The sequence below is a fragment of the Lissotriton helveticus genome, chromosome 4_1 (assembly GCF_964261635.1).
Source record: "Lissotriton helveticus chromosome 4_1, aLisHel1.1, whole genome shotgun sequence".
In the NCBI taxonomy this organism is placed as follows: domain Eukaryota; kingdom Metazoa; phylum Chordata; class Amphibia; order Caudata; family Salamandridae; genus Lissotriton; species Lissotriton helveticus.
In genome coordinates this window covers 2,044,205,755-2,044,226,614 of record NC_136063.1, presented here as the reverse complement: position 1 = coordinate 2,044,226,614, position 20,860 = coordinate 2,044,205,755, and the positions used below count along the sequence as shown (strand labels likewise).

The 20,860-nt window shown below is 47.5% G+C and overlaps 1 protein-coding gene across 4 annotated transcripts in view; it reads left to right on the top strand.

The window, feature by feature from the left end:
• Window positions 1-462: 462 nt before the first annotated feature.
• SEPTIN6 (septin 6) overlaps window positions 463-20,860 on the top strand; it is a 178,019-nt gene continuing 157,621 nt past the window's right edge. For all 4 annotated transcript variants that reach the window (XM_078688702.1, XM_078688700.1, XM_078688701.1 and 1 more), the window contains exon 1: window positions 463-859. In XM_078688702.1, the coding sequence (XP_078544828.1) occupies window positions 830-859 (30 nt within the window). In that variant the 5' untranslated portion in view covers window positions 463-829. The remainder of the gene's footprint in view (window positions 860-20,860) is intronic.

Here is a 20,860-nt window from a genome sequence, read left to right as displayed (position 1 = left end):
GATGGGCAGAGTGTGGCACTACAATGATGCCTCCTATAATACACTGTAGTGTGCACTGATGTGATGTATATAACGTACTATACTGTGTAGTGCTGCGGCCAGGCTGTACCACTGTATGTCATGTTGATGGAAGGCATGGTATGCATTTTATTTAACTAATTATTGTTTCCTGTTCAACGGCAATAACACATAGTATGCTGAGATTTCCTACATTATCTTAACCAGAAGGATTGACTGGACAGAAGTGCCCTGCACCCTTGGAACGTCCATAGATAGCACTGCTTGTGTAGTGATGGGTGAAAGGGTGTGCCATGCTGTGCCAGTGTGTGTGTAGTAATGGAGGCCGGGTGTGCCAGCCGGTGTGGTGGTGATGGGGACACGCGGCGCCTGTGCCTTTAAGGCGCTACGGAGAGGAAGGCTCTCATCCCGCCATTGACCTGCAGCCAGGACACCACCTTCCCTGACTCTCGCCGTGTAACCGCATCTTGCACTCTCGCCACATCCCCCATTAAAGATACATGTCTGATAAATGTAGCCCTGGGATGTTGCATTCACGGGAGGGGTGTCCGCTTCCCTGCTCTGCCATGGTGCCAGGGACAGCCGCGCACACTCAGGGCAGGCGGACCCATGCTGCTGGCCGGGGGGTGTCGTGCTTGCAGACCAGCTGTGCCCCCAGGCCCGTAAGCCTGCTCCCCGCCGCACGCAGCCCGCCCCCTGCGCGGCCCCTCCCCGCGCCTGGCTTGGTCTCGCCCACCCTGGAACAGTTTCTCTTTGTGGCTGCTGCTGCTGGCCTCAGAGGCGCTTCCTGTGCTGCTCAGAGCCGGACACCATGGCGGCCACCGAGATCGCGCGGCAGATGGTGAGCCGGGCATGGGGTCGGTCCTGGAGGGTGCAGGGCGGATTTCGGGGGCTGTACGAATGGGTGAAGGGCGAGGCTGGAAGGGGGCATGGGTGCAGGTGCCATGCATGGCGCTGGGCGTGCTTCGGAGCGCTGGAGGGAGAACGGCTGGCGGGGATGCAGGGGAGCAGTAGTAATCGACCCCCACACCCTACGCGAGTCTCCTCTGGGGATGCACGGTGGGCGGGCAGCCCTCCCCGGCCGCGCACACGGCCCCGGGCTACCGGTGGTCGCGGCTCTGCTGCCCCGGCGCCCCAGCCCCGCTGTTGTTTTACCCGCTCCCCGCTGTCTGTGGCATCTGCCCTTCCCTCGGTCTGTTTATTGGTGGATCTGGCTGCTCTGACCGTGCCCTGGCGCTGGGTCATGCCTCCACTGCCATCACTGGAGGTTTTCCCGGTTCTTGGGGTTGCTTTACATTTGCACTACTGTCTTCTACCGTTCTACTTTACTTTTCTCCTTTGCCCTATCCATGTTCTGTCCCTGCACGGGTACAGGTCTGGGTCACGCGGTAGTATGCCAGTACGCCTGGTGCAGCCTGCACCTGTCCGTGCCCGGTAGAGCTCTGCCATGGCCTGGTGAAGCCGTGCCCATGTGGAGTTTTGGGTCACGCGTTGCTGTTATTCTGTTGCCTTTCTGCCAAGTCTTCCAGCGTCATCGTACTGCTCTGGGTTAAAGCCTGGCACTACCTTGCTTTGGCTGTGTCCCGAGGCTACTCTGGGTCTGTCCGTGCCTTGCTGGTGCTTCTGGTCTGTCTCTGCCCTGCAGTTACTGCAGGATTAGCCAGCTGCTCGGTCTGTATGTGACCTGGCGCTACTGTGTTTATGCTGCACTGTTTCTGCCGGTGCCCAGTTATTGCCCTGGGTCTGGCAATCCACAGAGTCTGCTGGTGTCGTGGTGCTGTAGTCTTAAGGTGAACTTGTATATGTGTTACTGTATCTGGCGGTGCCTTGCTTTTTGTGGAACCCTGGTGTGCCCATTAATACACAGGGTCTAGTGGTGTTATGTTGCCTGGGTGTTTCGGTGTGCCAGTGCCCTGGTACAATTCTTTGTTAATGCTGCTCTGCTTTCAGTGATGCCTCTCGTATGCCACGGCGCGTAGCAGTGCCCTGCTATGCTACTAAGTGCAATCTAGCAGTGTCATGCTGCTGGTCTTGGTCTGACTCTGCTATGGTGGTGTCCCAGTGCTTGGATGCAATATAGCTGCTATGACCCTGGGTTTGCCCTGGTACTGTTTTGGGTCTTGGCTTTGGCGTTGCTCTGTGTGGCTGTACATTTGTTGATCTGGGTCTGGCTGTGACCTGAAACTGATTCATCTGGGTGGTGAATCAGCTCTGGTTGTGCCTCAGGAATAGTTTACCCTATTGCCCCTCCACCCACAGGTGAGCAGAAGCAATTGACTCACCTGTTTCACAGTACTTGTGTTGTTGGGCTTAGTTTTACCCTTTATATACTATGCATCTGCTGGGTCACCCTGTATCTCAGGCACGCCGCCTGTGAGAAGATGTCTGAAACGAATACCTTCTTAGATTAATGTGTTCAGATCTTCAGGAACCCCCGATAGAAACTTCCTAGACTGGTGGTCTTCAAACTTTTTGATGCCACCTGAGGTGGTTTAAAATAATTTCCTTCCACCCCCAAAATGAGAAGCATTTTTTTCACAATTATTCTATGCATATGGCTGCTCTAAACATATTTAATATTTAAACATTGCAGTTATAAGTAATCTCTTAGAAAAGGCAATCAGATGCATGATTAGCTGTGTTGTGGACAGCCTGGCCTCTCTAAAATGTAGAGGTATCATTTAATCGATCGATGTGGGAGGGACTTTTAGTTACCTACACGTTGGCCCCCTTCCCCACCTTCATGCAGGAAATATGCAACAAAAGGTGATACTGATGACCTATTACAGTGTCTCACTGCCACTCTGTTTTTCACTAAAAACACAGCCCTGTTTTCAGCATGATACTCCTCTTGACCAGTGCTTGCCAACTCCCTCCTCAAGATAATTCATGTCTCACCTAGAAATCCCCCTCCCCCATCTCAGTTTGAAGACATCTGTCTTGGGCTGATATTAGGGCAATCTTAGCTGTGGCAGGCATGTTCCCTTCATGGGATCTGGTCTCTATTCTGACTCCATCCTTGAGTCTGATGAAGGTTGTTAGTCTTATCGCCTAGAAGAGGTGCACAGTGTCCTCCCAGCTGTGTTATATGTTTGTGCACTTCCAATGTTCTGTTGATGCTCCAGCTATGTAGGGTCCATCTGCCTTGCTGCACCATGGACCACAGGTACTGAGACATTTGCACCATAGCTCCTAGATCATGTGCCACATCTCCCCATCACCATGAATAGATGTTGGTACAAAATCCTGGGCCTTGTCTTCCTACATCGATTAGAAAAGCAATTTCTGAGATTGAGGCTGGGTGCATCCCTTACATTCGGCTGCTTCTTAGAGATCTACCACTATTCTAGGGAGGTTGGTGTGGGCCATGTCCTTCCACCCTGGCCACCTTTCTATAAAACTCATCCAGACTCCGGTCCCCAAAGTGTGGGTTTAACCAGTGCTTTGTGACCTGTAATTGGAACTGCCCTGGTATGTGCTTAGATGGAATTTAGCTAAATCATTATTTTACTTGCGATCACAGCTTCCCTGAGTCCCTCTATTGCTGTCTCTTCTGCTCCAAATAAAGAAACCGTGCACCACATGAGCACGTACCATGATGGAAGCCGCCTCTGCGGTAGCATTACCCACATCCTGTAACCTCGCATGAAACTAGACGTCTACCTGTGTGTAAAATATTTTTGTCTGGTTTCACAATTTGCTTAAAAAATAGAACCCGAGCCCCACCTCCCAGGCAGCCCATTTCTTGTCCAACGGTTCAAAAAGTTACAAACTGGGGTGCAGTTCTTCATGCCTCCAAACCTCCCGTTTGCTGTAGGGTTGAGGGTATTCCTCTGGGGTGGAGTCATGAAACGCTGGAGGATATCTGCCTTCAGGCAGATCCGGATTACCAAATAGGGCACCCGCCTATGGGCCCCACTCCTTTTAGGGGCTCTCAACAATGCATCAAAATAACATTGATTTGATCTTGAAATCTATCTTTAATGACACGAGTCACTGAACTCAGTTGCCTCTAGCCACTCAATACCACATCTTGCAAAAGGTAGACTTCCAAGCTATTCTAAAAGATTTCACCCCAAACAAATTGCGGAAAGTGAATATTTAAAGTTTTGTTGGTTTATTTAAAATTAAAAAATTGTTTAATAATAATTTTTAATGTTTAGTTATGTGTAATAAAATTGGTTTATTAAAATGGTTGGTAAAATTAAAACATACTGGGAGATATTTTGCGAGGGGGGGGGGGGCTGAAATTTCGACGGCCTAGGGGCTCCACAGGGTTAAATCCGGCACTGTCTTCAGGGTTTTCCCAGTTCAAACTGGCCTCACCTAAGAGTTCAGTAATTAACCCTAGACTGCTGTCATTTAGAGCAAATAACAGGCTTAGTGCACAGGCAGAAAAATGTCTTGCAGAGTTAATACCTTGTGTTGCGGTCTGCCCCGAAGGCTCTTATCCCTCTGATGGAATCCACCTCCATGGAGTAAGTACACACAGCTGAGCCCTGGCAGTGTTCGTAGGTGGAGCAAGTCCTGTGATTGGATTTCAGCTTACAGGCAACAGGCCTGGGTTTCACTGGCCAGCTGTTTAGCATCTGTCGACCATGGGTGAATACAAACTATCCGAGTTTAATTGTAGACAAACCAGAGCTGCCTTTTATGGTATATTAAACCAGACAATCGAGAGTCAATTCAAGAACCTCTAAGTAGGGCCTCGAACCTTAAAGTAGCCAAGACAACGAAGGCGCTGGCCATGACTTCGGACTTTAATCTGGGGATGGCCAGCTTTTCGATTGTCTTTTCAGCGACACATTAGCACCGCAGACCGCCCTGCCACATGCATCCTTTTGTGGCAAACCCTGATAGCATTGCTGTCGGAAAAGCAACACCTGAATGCTAAATTAAATTACTTTAAATCTCATTTGTTGGGAGCACACCAAAAGGAAGTTCCTTGATGCATCCGTGTTGGGGCTGTCGCAGCTCTGGCCGCCTCTCCAAGACAGACACGAATTAAACACTCCACTGAAAACACTTCACTTACATCAGTTTTAGGGCCTTGGTTTACAGATTTGTTTGTACCCGGCAGTGCCACATTGTATCCCATAATGGATTAAAACTGTGTGTTGCAAATAGAAATGTGGGCCCCGCAAACAAGCTCCTCATTCTTGTGCTAAGGATCAAAGAATCGGGCCGGTGGCGCCTCGTTTCTACTCTTCTTGTCAAACTGTGAAACTCTGCGCCTGTTTCTTTAAGAAAACGGTGACCACTTCCTGGTAGAACATTCTGAGTCGGAGTGGCCTTGGGCACGTGCACGGATGTCCCATCCTGATTAGTTGGCGCTATATAAGTCTGATGATGATGTACCTGCCGCTTCTACGGCTTTCACTGTATCCATTTCCTCTTAGTCATCTCCTGCTGGCAAACCTGCCACTGGACACAGTCATCTTGCAATGGCCGCTGTCCACGCGCAGCTTCTGCTCCTTACATCAGTTGTCTGCTGCTAGATCCTGGGGAGGGGAGCCCACCCCAGCCCCTGGAGTCACAGACTGTGCTTTGATCAGAGTGTTACCGCTGTGGCCACCAGTCAGCCCTGAATGGAGAAACAAATAGTTCAATTTTCACACAGGCTCTTGAATTCTCCATGGAGGGGCCCGTCTGGTGGAACGGTAAATAGAAACTAGTCCAACTGCTGACCTTGATTAAAGGCTACTTGGGTAGCCATGTTGGTGAGAGGAATACACTGTGACTGCTGTAGGCAGTAAATGGATGGGGGGAGTCCCCTCGGGAGAGGTTCGGTCTTACTGCCCTCCAGGCAGCCGCCCTGCCTTACGCAGGTGCGAGCACACACTGGCTGGGGACAATACCTCTGGGTGAGTAAAACAGACCCCGAAAGGGCCAGTGAATCTAGGAGTGTCTTACTCCTACCTATCATTTTAAATGTTTGTCTACTGATATAGTCTTGCATTGGCTGCCAATGGCTCTTATCCCAGCTCATGGCCGGTGCATCTCTGGTGTTTCTTTGGAGGTGATATTTGTGTCAAGACTCTGGCTGTAAACCCCACTTGGGTCTTGCTCGGGTTGGAGTGCTCAGATATTTGTGCACCCCTGAAACCTTGGACTGCCCTTGTCTACATTATTCCCTGCTACTGCAGTACTCTGTTCTATCTTGAGACTGCTGTAGCCTCAACTATGTTCAAACATAAAATGTTCCCTGGTGCTTCCTTCGCCTTGATGGCCCAGGTACTGACCTAGCCGTAGAAGAGTCCTGGCTCCTCTCTGGTGCAGGTCATGCCCTAGATAGAGCCATGCGCTGGCACCACTCTAGCCTAGGTGACATACTGGGTTGAGCTAGTCCCTGGTATGATCTTAGTCGAACCTGAGCCTTGGCTTACCAAGGCATGGTGCTCCTGTTCTAGCCGGAGCGGTTTCCTGGGTGTGCTCTTGGGAACGCTGCATCTCCACGCACCTGGGCCCCTTCTCATGCCTGTTGGCCTTTCCTCTCTACAGGCCAGTTGACGGCACCTCAGTAAATGAGTGACCGGTCCATCCATATTCACTCCATGAAAGAGTCAGCAGGTTGGTTGTGTGGCTTCCGCTTCTTTCAGAGAGCCATTGGTTTGCGGGCTGAGTCGGTGATGGACGCTGTGATGTCTTCAGCACCGTCCATATTCTGGCTGTCATTGTGCCTAAACCAAGCCAGCAGCTCATGTGCAGGACACAGGCGTGTTGAGGCCAACGAGGGGGGCTGGGTTATGTGTGCATGTAAAACACCCGGCTGCGACCGGACCCGACTGGTGATCCTAGTGTTGGTGTAGTCTGACTAAATCAGAAAAACTCCATCTCTGTGAGGAAAACGACATTGTGAATTCTGGCCGTGTGGTGTGTTCAGGTATTTTAGCGTGAGCTGTTTTAAGTCTAGGATCGAACAGTGCACATGTTAAACAGGCCTATTGTTAACAATATACCCATAGTGGGTTTGGGCCCACCCCTTTCAACCATTGACCAGTCTCTTTGAGCCATTGGCTTGAGACTTTGTCAATCATCTCTTGTTTAATCCAGGTGGAGTATTCAGCTCTCGCCTAATGCTATTGGCTATTGAGTGTATCCTTCTGCCTTTCTGTGATTGCTTGCATTGAACTTCCCGAGGGACTACTTTACAACTATAGTGTACTTTTATCTCTTCCTGGCTCACTCCCATGCGTCTCACTGTAGCACTGGAACATTACACTCTTGCCCAGTAGCTTTACAAGTGCGTGTTTTAAAATATGTCGGCGCAGAAACATTTTGTTCCTATGAACAACAAACCCCCAGAACCAAGTGGATGTCCAGTTGTGCTGTGAAACGTCATTGAAGGCAGTGTTTGGTGGTCATGAAGTGTGTATGTTGTTGCATTCGCGACACAAGAGCGACAAGCTTCACTGCAGGAATGTACCAGGGGCCGCTTGTGACATTTTTGACTTTCCTGTATGAGAAACCGAGCCGCAGTCTCCACGCCTATGTCTTGTGCTTTTCAACTTCCTGTTCTCATTGTTATCGCACAATGAGGCACCCTGGGCCGTGAGCACCGCTTCTATCAGAGCTCTTACACGCTGCTCCAAGCCTCGCTGTCTTGAACATAACCCACGCCCCCGAATGTTAATAAGGATGTATGACTGTGAGACACGTCAGGGAATAAAACGCAGATAAACGCCACAGAACAAACGCATAAAAATAGGGTAGACCATCTGTGCCAACTTAACTGTGTAGCATGCCTCCCTCTCCTGGTTACAAACATTGCTTTTAGCTGCATAGAAGAAAGGTGCCCCACTAATGCCAAAAACTACTAGCCAATCATGTGACTAGAATCCCTAACAGCAGGGAAAGAGAGGGCTGTGCTTTTATGGGCAGTCACTAGAGGTCTCCTGCAGTCTGAAGCTGCAGCTACTACACGGAGTCTCAAGTTCAAAGGCCAGCGCGAGGATTTGCTGTCGAGAGTTGTCTTACAGATTCAAGAATAAACTGAACTGTGATCCTCTGAAAGAACACAGACTGGGTTTTTGGACCATTCCACCTACTCGAGGACTCTGGTCAGGAGTTCGGTGAAAGGACCAATGCTCATGAGGGCCCTACGGTTTCAGGCCAGAGATGCTGATCAGGAGTTGGGTGAGGGGAGCTAGTGCTCCTGGGGTCCCTCGGGCATTTGCCCTGGCCTGCTGGTTATTAGCCGTAAGGGAGGGAGGCAGGCCATTTCTCACGAAGGAACTCGGGCATCCGCTAAGGGATGCCGGTCAGGATTTGGGTGAGCAGAGCCACTATTCATGAAGGTCCTCAGGTATCCGTGAAGGGATGCAGGTGTGGAGTTAAGTTAGGGGGACCAGTGCTCATGGGGGCCCTCTAGCATCCACCAAGGGATGCTGGGTAGGAGTCGGGTGAGGGGACCGGTACACCTCAGTTTGGACGCAGCAATGTGCTAAAATCAGTCTTTTTTTATTTTTTATTTTTTTATATTTCATTTTATTAACACAAGGCATTTCAATAAGTGCTCGGTACAGAGAGAAACATTTCAACACATCATTACATCATAACAATAATACTTTGAAGGATACGAGAAGAAAGGAGGGGGGGGGGGTCGTAATTCCTATACATGCGGGTCACTGGGATGTCGACATATCCGGCATTGAGTCAACTGGAGGTACACAAATCTCCCCCCTATATCGATTCCAAAGTCCCCAAACAGTTGTCCATTTGCGAGGTCGGTCCCTTGCCAAATAAAGTTTTCTCCCGGAACATGCACCAGTCCATACTTTCTTTCCATTCCTCAAGCGTAGGTGATTTTTGGGACCCTCACTGCTGTGCTATATTTCGTTTTGCTATCATAGCCCCCAGAGCGACCCACCTAGTCTGTGCTGTGTTTAGGTCTGTAGGTTCCCAAACATTAAGGAGGCATCTCCTTGCCTCTGGTGACACCGCTACCCCTAGTACCTCCCGCATAACATCATGTATTGCCCTCCAATAATCCACCATATAACGACATTCCCAGAGGACATGGAGGAACGTGCCGAGTTGGCCACAACCTCGCCTGCACAAACCGTCTTCAGATAGCCCCATCCGGACCAAGCGTGGGCCAGTGACATAAACCATATGTAGTATTTTCAACTGGACTAGGCGCAATCGTGCCGGGATCGCAACCTCTCTTGGGAGGACACAGTCGATTGCCAGTCCTCGTCATCTAGCTCAATACCATCCCTCATCCATTTATCTCTCAATTCTTACAGGAGGTCCGCTCTATGATTGATCAACTTCCTATAAATGAGGGAAATAGTTTTCTCTGGCAGATGACCGTCTAATATTCTATCTACCAATGGCGAGGCCTCTGGCATATCCATCTCCTTTGGCAACGCCGCTCGCAGTGCATGTTGGACCTGCGCATAGCGGAAATATTCTGTCTCATTCGATTCAAACTCTGTTTGTAATTCGGCAAATGACTTAATCCTGCCCTTGACCCAGATATCACCAATCCTAGCTATCCCTATTAAATTCCACTTATCGAAACCTTTCGTGTTCCAGAGTTTACCTAGGCATTCCGAATCAAATAATGGAGTGGCCAGCGTGAGGCGGCCTTTCCATACTAAAATCAGCCTTGACCCTTTTCCAATGGGAACAGTCCTCCCTGATCCGGAACACAAGCCGCACAGGACCAGGGTCGCCCTAGTTGGAGCTCATCAGCCAGGTATAACTTGGTTGCTTTGTGTTCCGGTCTGGGGAGGACCTGGATTGGCAGTTTGGGCTGGACTGTCCTATTGGAGCAGGGTCAAGGCTGAGTTGCATATGAAAAAGAAGGTGGTATGGTGGGCAAAATAGCAATGTACTGGGCTGGAGCCCTACTAAATACCAATGGCTGAGACTAATGTAGGCATTCCATCCATCAGGTTTTGTATATGTCCCCCTGCTTCTACCCCACCACCACCCCGACGGTGACCCCGTCTGACCCTAAAGCACTGGTAATTTCTGAATGACTTGTATCCAGTAAGACGCCAACGTCCCCTGTAATAAGCAGTTGGATTTTTGTTCAAGTATGCCTTTGGTCTGCCTCGGACACAGTCTCCTGGAACCAGGCGTGAACCGAGAGGAAACATGCGGTGTAGGTGGTGGTGTGTTGTTTTTTTTGGTATGATTTCGTTCCGTTTGTAGTAGGGTGGGGCATTTTCATTGATGGCACGATCTGTTTGTAGGCACTGGTTTTAAGGGGTTGAATAGAATATTATGCTTAAACGGGCACATGCCGATTTATTTGTTGCATGGCAGAACATTGTACATATAACTGGCCTGCTTTTAATAAGCCATTTACGAACTTAAACCTACGTTTGTATTTTTTTTTTTTTTAATGGCTTCGTGTAAGCATGACCGCAACCCACGCAAGGGTGTCGTGTAGGTGTAAACGATGTTACTATTGTATAATTGTACGCCACAACTCTGCACAATTAGGCAATAGTAAATTCTTTGCAAAGAGTGTTGAGTAGAAGGAGGCTCGGAGCGTGGCTTGTCTTAAAAGTTGGTGAACACTTGCACAGACTCCTCTGAACCCCCCTCACCCCCACTTCATCCTGCACACGGTTCGAGGTTTACTCCAGCAAAGAGCTCAATCCATTCAATGATATAGGTTTCATTAAAAATGTTTGAAGCTTTACCTACTTATTGATGTTATCGACATCTCCGTTAGTCTTTCCTTAGGTGAAGATAGCCATGCATCGCAAAGAGGGTGGTGAAATTATTTAAACAAAACCGGTCTAGCTACAACCCGAAACTCCTGTCCCACTTATCAAAGCCTTGAAGTGAAGTTACGAATTATATAATTCTACTAATGCTACTTTTTAAAGTAGCAGCAGCAACTTCTCAAATCTTCTCACTAGGGACCTCTAGGACCAGCTTGCGGTATTTTACGCAGACATGTAGTGCTGGTGTCTTGCTCACTACAGACCTCTAGGAGTAGCTTGCGGGACTGCAATGTTGGTTCCTGGCTCACTGCCAAGCATTTACAATGCAATAGGCCTGGCATTACTGAAAGTTTGAGGTATTGGTGTTGCATTATTATTTGCAACACCAATACCTCAAACTATCAGTAATACAAGACCTACTGCATTGCAAATACTTGTTTTAATGTAACGGAAGTTTCTCAAATACGAGGTACTGCATTTGGAACAGTTAAAATAATCGGGTAGGACGGGGACCAGAATTCAGAATCCAGGATGTGCCATAGAGGGGCTGGATACATGTAAATGGGCCTACCTTGGGTAGCACACTGCATAGAAAGTGTTTTTAATTTTTTTCTTTAAATGTTATTTACAATATTTCATATTACCATTTCAGGCTCAAGGGCACATTGTTTTCCCACAATCACAAGGTTTTAGGTGAGGCACTGAAGGTAGGATTAGAACCCAGGTGGCCAGGTGTTGTGCTAAGCAATTTCAACCACACCTCGCCCCTTGCAACATTCTCTGTTTGGAGTGTTTTTTGACATAGTTGGTTCGGTGCTGCCTCAGCTTCTCAGGGCAGCATCCAGAAGAAACTGGTAAAAGAACAGTCTGCTCATGCCCAGTACATTTTGACCTGGCCCTTACAATTCACGTTAAAAGTCGCCTTTGTAGGCTTCATTTACCCACGGCATCTCTTCTGCTTCACGTCTACGTTTTTAGAATAACCCAGACAGTCCTTTTCTTTCCCCTGGATTGACTTCCCAATACCTCGGTAAACAATGTTATTCAAAATGGGGCTGGAAAAACTTACCCCGGGATCCCATACATTTGGGCTAAAAAGATGGCAGAAGAAATGGGTCAGTCTCGAGGAACAGTCTAAAAGTAATTCTTACATTTTTTTTTAAACAAACATGCCCCTAAGGAAATTTGAACAAGGACAAATATAACATCTGTTCTCGTTAATCTAATTGGTCACAAACAGCATTTTAAACTATCTTGATGGGTTTAGGCACCTGCTTAAGATATCTTTGTGTGCCCAGGAATTTTCAGAGTATAACATGAGTAAGGTAACTCGGGCGGTTAATGCATTTACTGTAGAGATACGTGTGCAGTCTAGTCGCAGGTTTGACTACTCGTCATATAACATGGGGGGTGAGGGGGGAGGTCGCCTGCAAAGCACAAAGGTGTAGGTCACAGACTTTAATTGGATGTAGTTAGCTTAGCGAGTTACTACTTTTGTTGCAGAGACCCTCTTTACCTTCAGGTCAGAAGGTACAATTATTTGATGTGCATTACAGCTAGTGAGTTAAGAACTGGTAGCAAGGAGCAGCATACAGTCTGACACATTTGTACTTGGCCGTTGCAGGTAAGCATGGTGGGGGGTGGAGAGTTGACAGACAGGATAGGGAAAATAAATAAAACCACTTCCCTTGCGCTCGCCGCATCGCCGATGCAGCGAGGGCAAGGTAAGTGTTTTCATTTACTTTATTTTCCCTATCCCGGCCCCACCGTACTTACCTGCACCGGCTGCAATTGGTGTGCAGGATATCTCTAGCATTAACCTAACTAAAAGGCAGCAGATTTATGTAAAGTGTCAAAGATAAGCATAAAGTCAAGGAGTGATAGGAGAGGTAGCTGGTTTGTGGACTTTTAATGCACTGTGATGTTGTGTTCTTTAGAGTGGTTACTTTTTTTTTCTCTCATTATTTTTACTTTGCCAAAAAAGAATTACTTTGAATTCTAATAAACTCTTCTTGTAAGTGCTGTGTTTATGGTTACTAGTGCACTTAGAATGATGCTTCTGACATTTTTACAGTCCATGTATGGCTTTCATCCAGATTGAAAAGTAAAAAAGAACTGCGTACAAATCAGTTTATCTCCAAAGAACATGTAAATCGGAAAAGTGAGTGTCTTTATTTCCTGGATGGTGTTGGCATCAAGGTTTTATGCCCCAGTTAGCTCCCAGCCAGTATGAGCCTTGAACAAAAGAGTGCTGATGTCCCATTAAGTGAACCATTTGTGTTGTGTCTGGCTGGAACTGAACATAAAGGACACAAAGCGCGGACTCCACTTACTTTGTCTTGTCAGAAAATTGCACATGGGTATGTTTAGCATGTTTTACTGGTCTCTTCGTCCAGGATTTTAGCTCAGATGTAGTTGCCAGAGCCGGTTTCCAGCTGAATTCCCCTCTTCATCAGGACGGGGGTTGCCGCCTCGCGTTGAATAATGGCCATTATTCAACGCGAGGCGGCTTCGGGGCGGATTGACTCTGTTCACGACGGTGGATTTCTATGACCACTCGTCCACGCACGGCGGGACTTTTGCGAGTGACTGGACCCCTGGCGTAATTGAAACGCGTACATCGCATCATCCACTATCTGTAGGACGCCATACACCAACATTTTATGACCTGGAGAAAATCTTCCATTTGAGAGCGTCCTCAACCTCATCCATCTTGGAGACGAGCAACCCCTGGTTGCCTGCCCCAACCCCCGTCCTGATGAAGACCCCGATGCAAGGTTTCTACTAATACCTGCAAACAATAGAGGGTCGCAACGTCGACAGCCAATATGTTCTTTCAGCTTCACCCCATGACTTGAACATTCATTGTAATATGTGGAGCATGATTAATTTGAATTGATGTATTGAACCTATGGTCTTTCGTTGTGTTCACGATTGGACTTTGATATATAGTACAGTGAGGCCGCTTGGCCGTTTTTTACATTGTCACCATCCTATACCCACACTTCCTTGCACCTTATCACCCCCCTCTCCCCCCCGCCCCCCTGGGGCACTATGAAATATCTGTGATTTTGTACTCAAATTTATGACAACTTGAATATACCTACATTGTGAATAAATAACAATGCAGGCTAATTGAATTTTCTTTTATTATCTCATTTTGTGAAATTGTTTCTCCTTGCTGGGACCCCCCTTTCTCAGTACTTCCTATGGAAAGAGCAGCAATTTACGAGCCTTCGCATTTGCCAGAAGGCCATCCATGGCAAAGGCCTTTCATCTTTGTTTTTTTTCACATTTTTACACTTCTAGATGCTCCTGGACGCCATTTCCAGGTTTCTCTGTATCTGGAAAATGTGCATAGTACGCCTGTTTGGTCACATGCTTTCATATGTCTGCTAAACGCAGGGCCCAAATTTACCGATGTATTGCGGTGACTTCACTCGGGATCTTCTAAGAATACAGGAGTATTTTACTTACTCTTACTAATTACTTCAAGAATAAGTTGCACCTACTCCCAACTCTTTGTATTTGTTATACTGATTGTATAGTGCACTAATCACCCGAGACAGTATCCAGGCTTCGTGCCCAGGGTTTTTTTTTTTAATTTAATTTTGCTTTTATAAGCGTGCCAATGACTTCCCCCAACCACGAACATAAAATTAATTGTAAGGCTCTGAGCGCCTTACCGCTTTCCTGCCTTGAACAGACTAACCCACCTGACCGTCTGAAAACATTATTATTTACTTCTGGTCTCTGATTTTCTTAACTGATCTTTTGCTCACTCAAGGACACTCTTTGGGGTGATCACACATCATCCCATATTTTGAAGGCCTCTTGGCGTTGCAGACTTTCTGTGACCTTTTGTAACCTCATTGGCTAGGTGGCCTCTCATTGGCCAGCTCTGAATGTCCTTTTAGGCACACTCAAAAATGCCTTCTTCTCTTTATTTACATGCTGCGTGTTTTCCACCTTGTGCGGCTCGGTGAGATATATAATATTTATATACACCGGGCTCCTGCGGCCTGCTCGTGAGTCCCACTGACGCACCACATCTACGCATGAACGTGCTGGTGCTTGCCAAATTCATTCATAACTCCTCGAGCAGACCTCTGTGGTGGCAGGGTGCCAGCGTACCGTGTGGGCCAGAAGCCCTCCGTGAAATGTCAGGTTGGGAACGCGTCGCCCCCGCCGAGGCGCCTGCGTCATTTCCCCAGCTGCCGTGAAGTAGATCTAAGAATATATAGAAACGTGCAAAACTGCCGTTACCTCAGGAGCCTTTAAAGTAAAGAAAGTGATGCGCGGGGGCAGTGTTACTGTTCTTCTGTGATGCTGAGAAAGTCGTCGCATCCTACAAGCTGAGATGTTGTTAATGTATCGTTTGAGAATTCAAGCGCTGCGTAATGGCTAGCCTTTTTGCTCTTCCATAGTTTTCAAACATATTTTTCCACATATGTTACATTCTACCTAGTTGCCTTACCATAAATTGTTTCCTGTTACGTTTCACCAAGCTTGCAAGCATCCAGTTCAGTGTTTGCACCTGCCACAAACCTACTTTAATTTCCCTTTTCAGATACTTTTCACAATGTTTGACACCAAGCGTCCTGTAGGCTTTCTTGAGCTAATATGTGATTTCCTTTCTACTGAGCGCCATTTTTTTTGCGTGCAGTAAGGTCCCTGTGTGACGAGTACTATTTATTGAACGTCACCCGTGTGCAGATAGTGTCACTCTGCACCAGCGCCTTGCCAAAGTGCTACCACTTACTGAAGATAGGCTCCCCTTCGAGAGATGAGTTCACTGGCCTGCATGGTCTTGTCCTCCCCTGACCCCCCACCCCCTCCCCCCGCTGCACATCCCCATAGTACCTCTCCAGTTCTGTGAATTAACTTGCGTTTGGTAGAGTCCTAATATAAATTGAGGTCTTCATTTCCATTTAATGGAGCAAATAGACAGCTGTGAGCAATATGCTACAGATTCTGATTAATAGAAGTATAATTAAGGCTCCCTGTTTACCGTTTTTACTGATTTTTACAGATAAATGCAGACAGAAAACCATGAATTTTCCTGACAGTATTAATTTTAAAATGTGGATAAAAACGGAAATTGGGTTGTTGTTGAGTGATTCTAAATGCTGTCAATCATGACTGCCTGGCGAATAGCAGTGCATATTGACAGGCAAGAGGACTAAAAAAATATAGGGATTTTAGTAAAGAGCCTTAAACAGCAGTACATTTGCACTACCTTGATACAAAATGTACATATTTTCTTACAAGTGTATATTTTACCATCTGAGTGTGTATGTATCATTGAAACCTGTCAGGCGTTCAGGTACGAGTGCACATTAACTGGTTAAATAACTGCAGAAATATACAAATTTCAGCTTCATTTTTTCACAAAACCTAAAATAGATATCGATAAATACAGGTAAAATTATCAAAAATTAAATATGGATAAATACAGACAGAAATGTCAAAATATAAATACCACAAAACCGGGAGCCCTAATTATAATCTGCACAGATTTAGGGTAACAGATAATTTGTACCCAGTGATTGGGGGGGGAGGGGGTGATTTGATTTTTCTTCACCTGGATGTTTAGGTTTTGGAGTACAGATATAGAAGGGTCTAAGGGGAAAGGAGGGTGACCATGCGAAATGCTTGAAGCCCCCATAAAGTCAGAGGGAGATCTGTGGTAAATGTCATTAAAAATAAAAAAAAGCCCTTATTGTTAAGGATTGTTAGAAAGAAATGCAAAAGGCAGATTAAGTCAGGATAGCAACTTGTTTTGTAAACTGGTGTTGCAAAAGATGGTGTCTGCTGAAAAAAGCATTGCTCATGAAAGCGGGTTGTCTTCATCCAACCTCTTTGCGGGGCTCAGTCTGTTGAACAGATAAGAATATATATTAGTGGTGTAAAATGGAGTATGGTAAAATTGTAGAGCATATTGTAAAACTAAGGCCATCTGGCCCTAAAGCCCAAGAGACTTGAGTAATCCGATCCGAAAGCATCTGCACGAGGGCGGTAGGAGTCCTACTTAGTTCCAGCGCTAAACAAGGGTATCTTGAGCGTCTGTTTTTGCCAAGAACAGAGTTGGTTTCCCTGACGATTAGACTTTCACGAGTGGCCGAGAACTCTAGACTTCTGCAGCAGTTGCATTTGAGGGACCTTGGTTTGTTTTGGCTGTATTTTAACATGTGGTAATAGACAGAACCGCTGGTTTACTAGTCTAGTTCAAGTCCCTGCACCAATTGCCTCCTTTCCATGCGGTCTCTGAGCTGCTAGATTTGTTAAGACCAATTGCCCGATCTAGTGGCAGCTGCCCCTCTTGAACATGTCACTCAGAGGGGCTTCATTAAAGGAATGGCTCCAGTTCAGGGGCTTTCATGCTGGATAGGGGACACCATTGTTTTAGCAATTGGTGGATGCTGGCACTGCCTGCCATTAAAATGTGGCTCTTCGTTTGTGGTTGGGCACTTCTACAGTGTGATGCTCTGTGGAGTCATATTACACTTGCATGTGAACTTTATATGAAGACTTGGTCACCTGAGGCCTTGCTTGGAGGGAAGAATCAAATGCTGCGGAGGGGTGTGCCCTCGCCCTCTGTGATCATCTAATTATGCCATAGACCTTCGGTAGGTACAGATCCTTCTCTGAATATTAAGCAGATATTTTGTACTTTCCAAATATGCTGAAACTAAAGGCCTATCATCAACCTAGTCCAATGTCACTCTGCGTTTTTGTATGATGATACACAATGGTAGATTGGCTCAGGACAGGAGTAATGTGCAGCGTAAAAGATAACGTTGTAGTTCGTTTTTATAATCGAATGAAGTGGAAAGAGGTGAGCTGGTCCGTTAAAACGCTTGAGAATGCGGTACAAGGGTCCTTTAAATTATGTAGTACCTCTCAGATATCTCCTATGGTTTAGATCATGTAATGGAAATTTCTTACTAGTCTCCTGTTATTGCCACAGTTTGACTTCACCAAATGAAGCACCCAGTTCATCACCTGGAGAAGAGTACTGCGATTGTGACATTCGCAGTACCGGCTGAGGGGGTGCGGTTATTGCTTGTTTTTAGCGTGCTAGAGTAAAGCTATTTTTTTTTATTTTATTTTATTTTTTTTTTTTTTATATATATCTAGATTTTTTTTTTAATTGGTGCCTTAACCTGCACAGAAGGGCAGTGAATCCACTACCAGCCTCTACAAAGAAATAACATCACTGACTTTTCAGCTACCAATAATTCCGCTACTTTTTTTACAATGTGGCAAATAATAAAAAATGTTAAGGCCATTGCACTTTTTTAGGCAGTGCGTGATACCTTATGTAACATAGTTCAGGCTGTTAGTAAAAGTGCACCAAAAGATTATTCGAGGATGGGAGATACACTAGTGTTAAGGGAAAAGTCTACATACTTTTGCTATATATATATATATATTTAATATTTGTTCCAATCCTGCTTCCGAGATCAAAGAAACAGGCACTGACTCCGTGGGATGTGGATCAAAGAAAAGAATTTATTCCAGCGTTTCGGCAGACGAGTACGCCCTGCTCAGTACATATTTTTAATATATATAAATATTACGGTGTGATCAGTATTATGGTTGTCCTTCCTGAATTGTGGTCTGAAGCTTTTAACCATATTCATATTTTACCCAATGAGAAACCTTTGGACATGAGGAGATTTAAATGTCCACTCATCAATCAATCAATCAAAGCATTTATATAGCGCACTACTCACCCAGAGGGTCTCAAGGCGCTAGGGGAGGGGGGTCCGCTACTGCTCGAACAGCCAGGTCTTGAGTTGCTTCCTGAAGGCGAGGTGGTCCTGGGTCAGGCGGAGGTGGGTCGGGAGGGAGTTCCATGTCTTGGCGGCGAGGTAGGAGAAGGACCGTCCCCCTGTGGTGGCTCTTTGGATGCGGGCGAGGGCGTGGCCGGTCGATCGGAGCTGGCGTTTGGGAGCATAGAAGTTGAGGCGACTGTTGAGGTACCCTGGGCCTTGGTTGTGTAGGGCTTTGTGTGCGTGGGTGAGGAGACGGAAGGTGATTCTCTTGTTGACCGGGAGCCAGTGCAGGTCTCTCAGGTGTCCAGAGATGTGGCTGCGACGGAGGATGTCCAGGATGAGTCGTGCTGAGGCGTTCTGGATCCGCTGGAGTCTCTTCTGGAGTTTGGCGGTGGTTCCGGCGTAGAGGGAGTTGCCGTAGTCCAGGCGGCTGGTGACGAGGGCCTGGGTGACCGTCTTCCTGGTCTCGGTGGGGATCCACCGGAAAATCTTGCGTAGCATGCGCAGGATGTTGAAGCACGGCGAGGAGACGGCGTTGACTTGTCTGGTCATGGAGAGGGAGGAGTCCAGGATGAATCCCAGGTTGCGTGCGTGGTCTGTTGGTTTGGGTGCGCTGCCTAGGGCGGGGGGCCACCAGGAGTCGTCCCAGGTGGAGGGTGAGGATCCCAGGATGAGGACTTCCGTCTTGTCCGAGTTCAGTTTCAGGCGGCTGTTCTTCATCCATTCGGCTACCTCTTTCATCCCTTCGTGAAGGTTGGCTCTGGCGGTGGCGGGGTTGTTGGTGAGGGAGAGGATCAGCTTGGTGTCATCGGCGTAGGAGGTGATGTTGAGGTTGTGCTGGCGTGCGATGGCTGCGAGGGGGCTCATGTAGACGTTGAAGAGGGTAGGGCTGAGCGAGGAGCCTTGGGGAACGCCGCAGATGACTTCGGTGGCTTCAGATCTGAACAGGGGGAGGCGGACTCTCTGTGTCCTTCTGGCGAGGAAGGAGGTGATCCACTCCAGTGCCTTCTCCTGGATTCCGACGTTGCTGAGACGCTGTACTAGTGTACGGTGGCAGACAGTGTCGAAGGCCGCGGAGAGGTCTAGGAGAATGAGGGCTGCTGTTTCTCTGTTGTCGAGCAGTGCTCGGATGTCATCGGTGGCTGCGATCAGGGCGGTCTCGGTGCTGTGGTTGGCCCGGAATCCAGACTGCGAGAGGTCGAGGGATCCGTTCGTCTCGAGGAAGGCGGCCAGCTGCTTGTTGACGGTCTTCTCGATGACTTTTGCAGGGAACGGGAGCAGCGAGATGGGGCGATAGTTCTTGAGGTCGGTGGGGTCGGCTGATGGCTTCTTTAGAAGAGCGCTGAGTTCGGCGTGCTTCCAGCTCTCCGGGAAGGTAGCGGTGTCGAAGGAGGTGTTGATGATGTCCCGCAGGTGGGGTGCGATGACAGCGTCGGCCTTGTTGAAGACGTGGTGGGGGCAGGGGTCGGTCTGAGATCCGGAGTGGATGGAGTTCATCGTGCGGACGGTGTCTTCGGTGCTGATCGGGGTCCAGGCGCGGAGGGTGGTGGTGGGGGGCGGTGGTTCGGTCATGGCGTGCGTTGGTTGAGTGCTGAAGCTGTTGTGTATGTCCGCGATCTTGTTGTGGAAGTAGGAGGCGAGGGAGTTGCAGAGGTCTTGCGAAGGGGTGATGTCGTTGTTTCCGGCGTTGGGGTTGGAGAGCTCATCCAAGCATCTTAAGTAAAAGCCGTGCAGAGGTACCCACAAAAATCTAAAGAACATTATCATTGTCTAGCTCTACGAGTGACTCTTTCTAGACATTCCACTGTTGCGCATTTTTGTAATACCAGTACCCTCAAATATCAATTTGTAGATGTTGTGAGGATATTAGTGGCATTAGGCTAATTTTTAACTAAATGTAGTCGTAATTCAAATATTTTTGTGCTGTTTTTGAAAGACGATACTTAAAAAGTCCAGAGGGCTTTCTCAACCATGACATTATTTTGTTGGTTAAGGGAAAAAAGTAACAAGCATTGGCAAAGCCAGTAAATCTCCTATGCAATAGCTATCTGCTTTGCCAATATGTTTTAGCAATGTTGTACACCAGCGTGGCTGCTGTTCTGCTTGGCTAAACGTTACTGGGTGTAAAGGAGAGTGTCATAGTGTCGTGGAGTGCTATAGAGTGGTGTAGAATTGAGTGGGGTGGAGTAGTGTGTTGTTCAGTGGAAGGGCGTAGAGTGGAGTAGTGTGTCAGAATGGAGTAGTGTGGAGCAGAGTGGAGTGGCATAGAGGGATTGCGTAGAGCGATGTAGAGCGGAGTAGCGTTGAGTAGTGTAGTAGAGTGGAATGGCATAGATTGGATTAAAGTGTTGTGGAGTGGCATAGAGTGAAGTG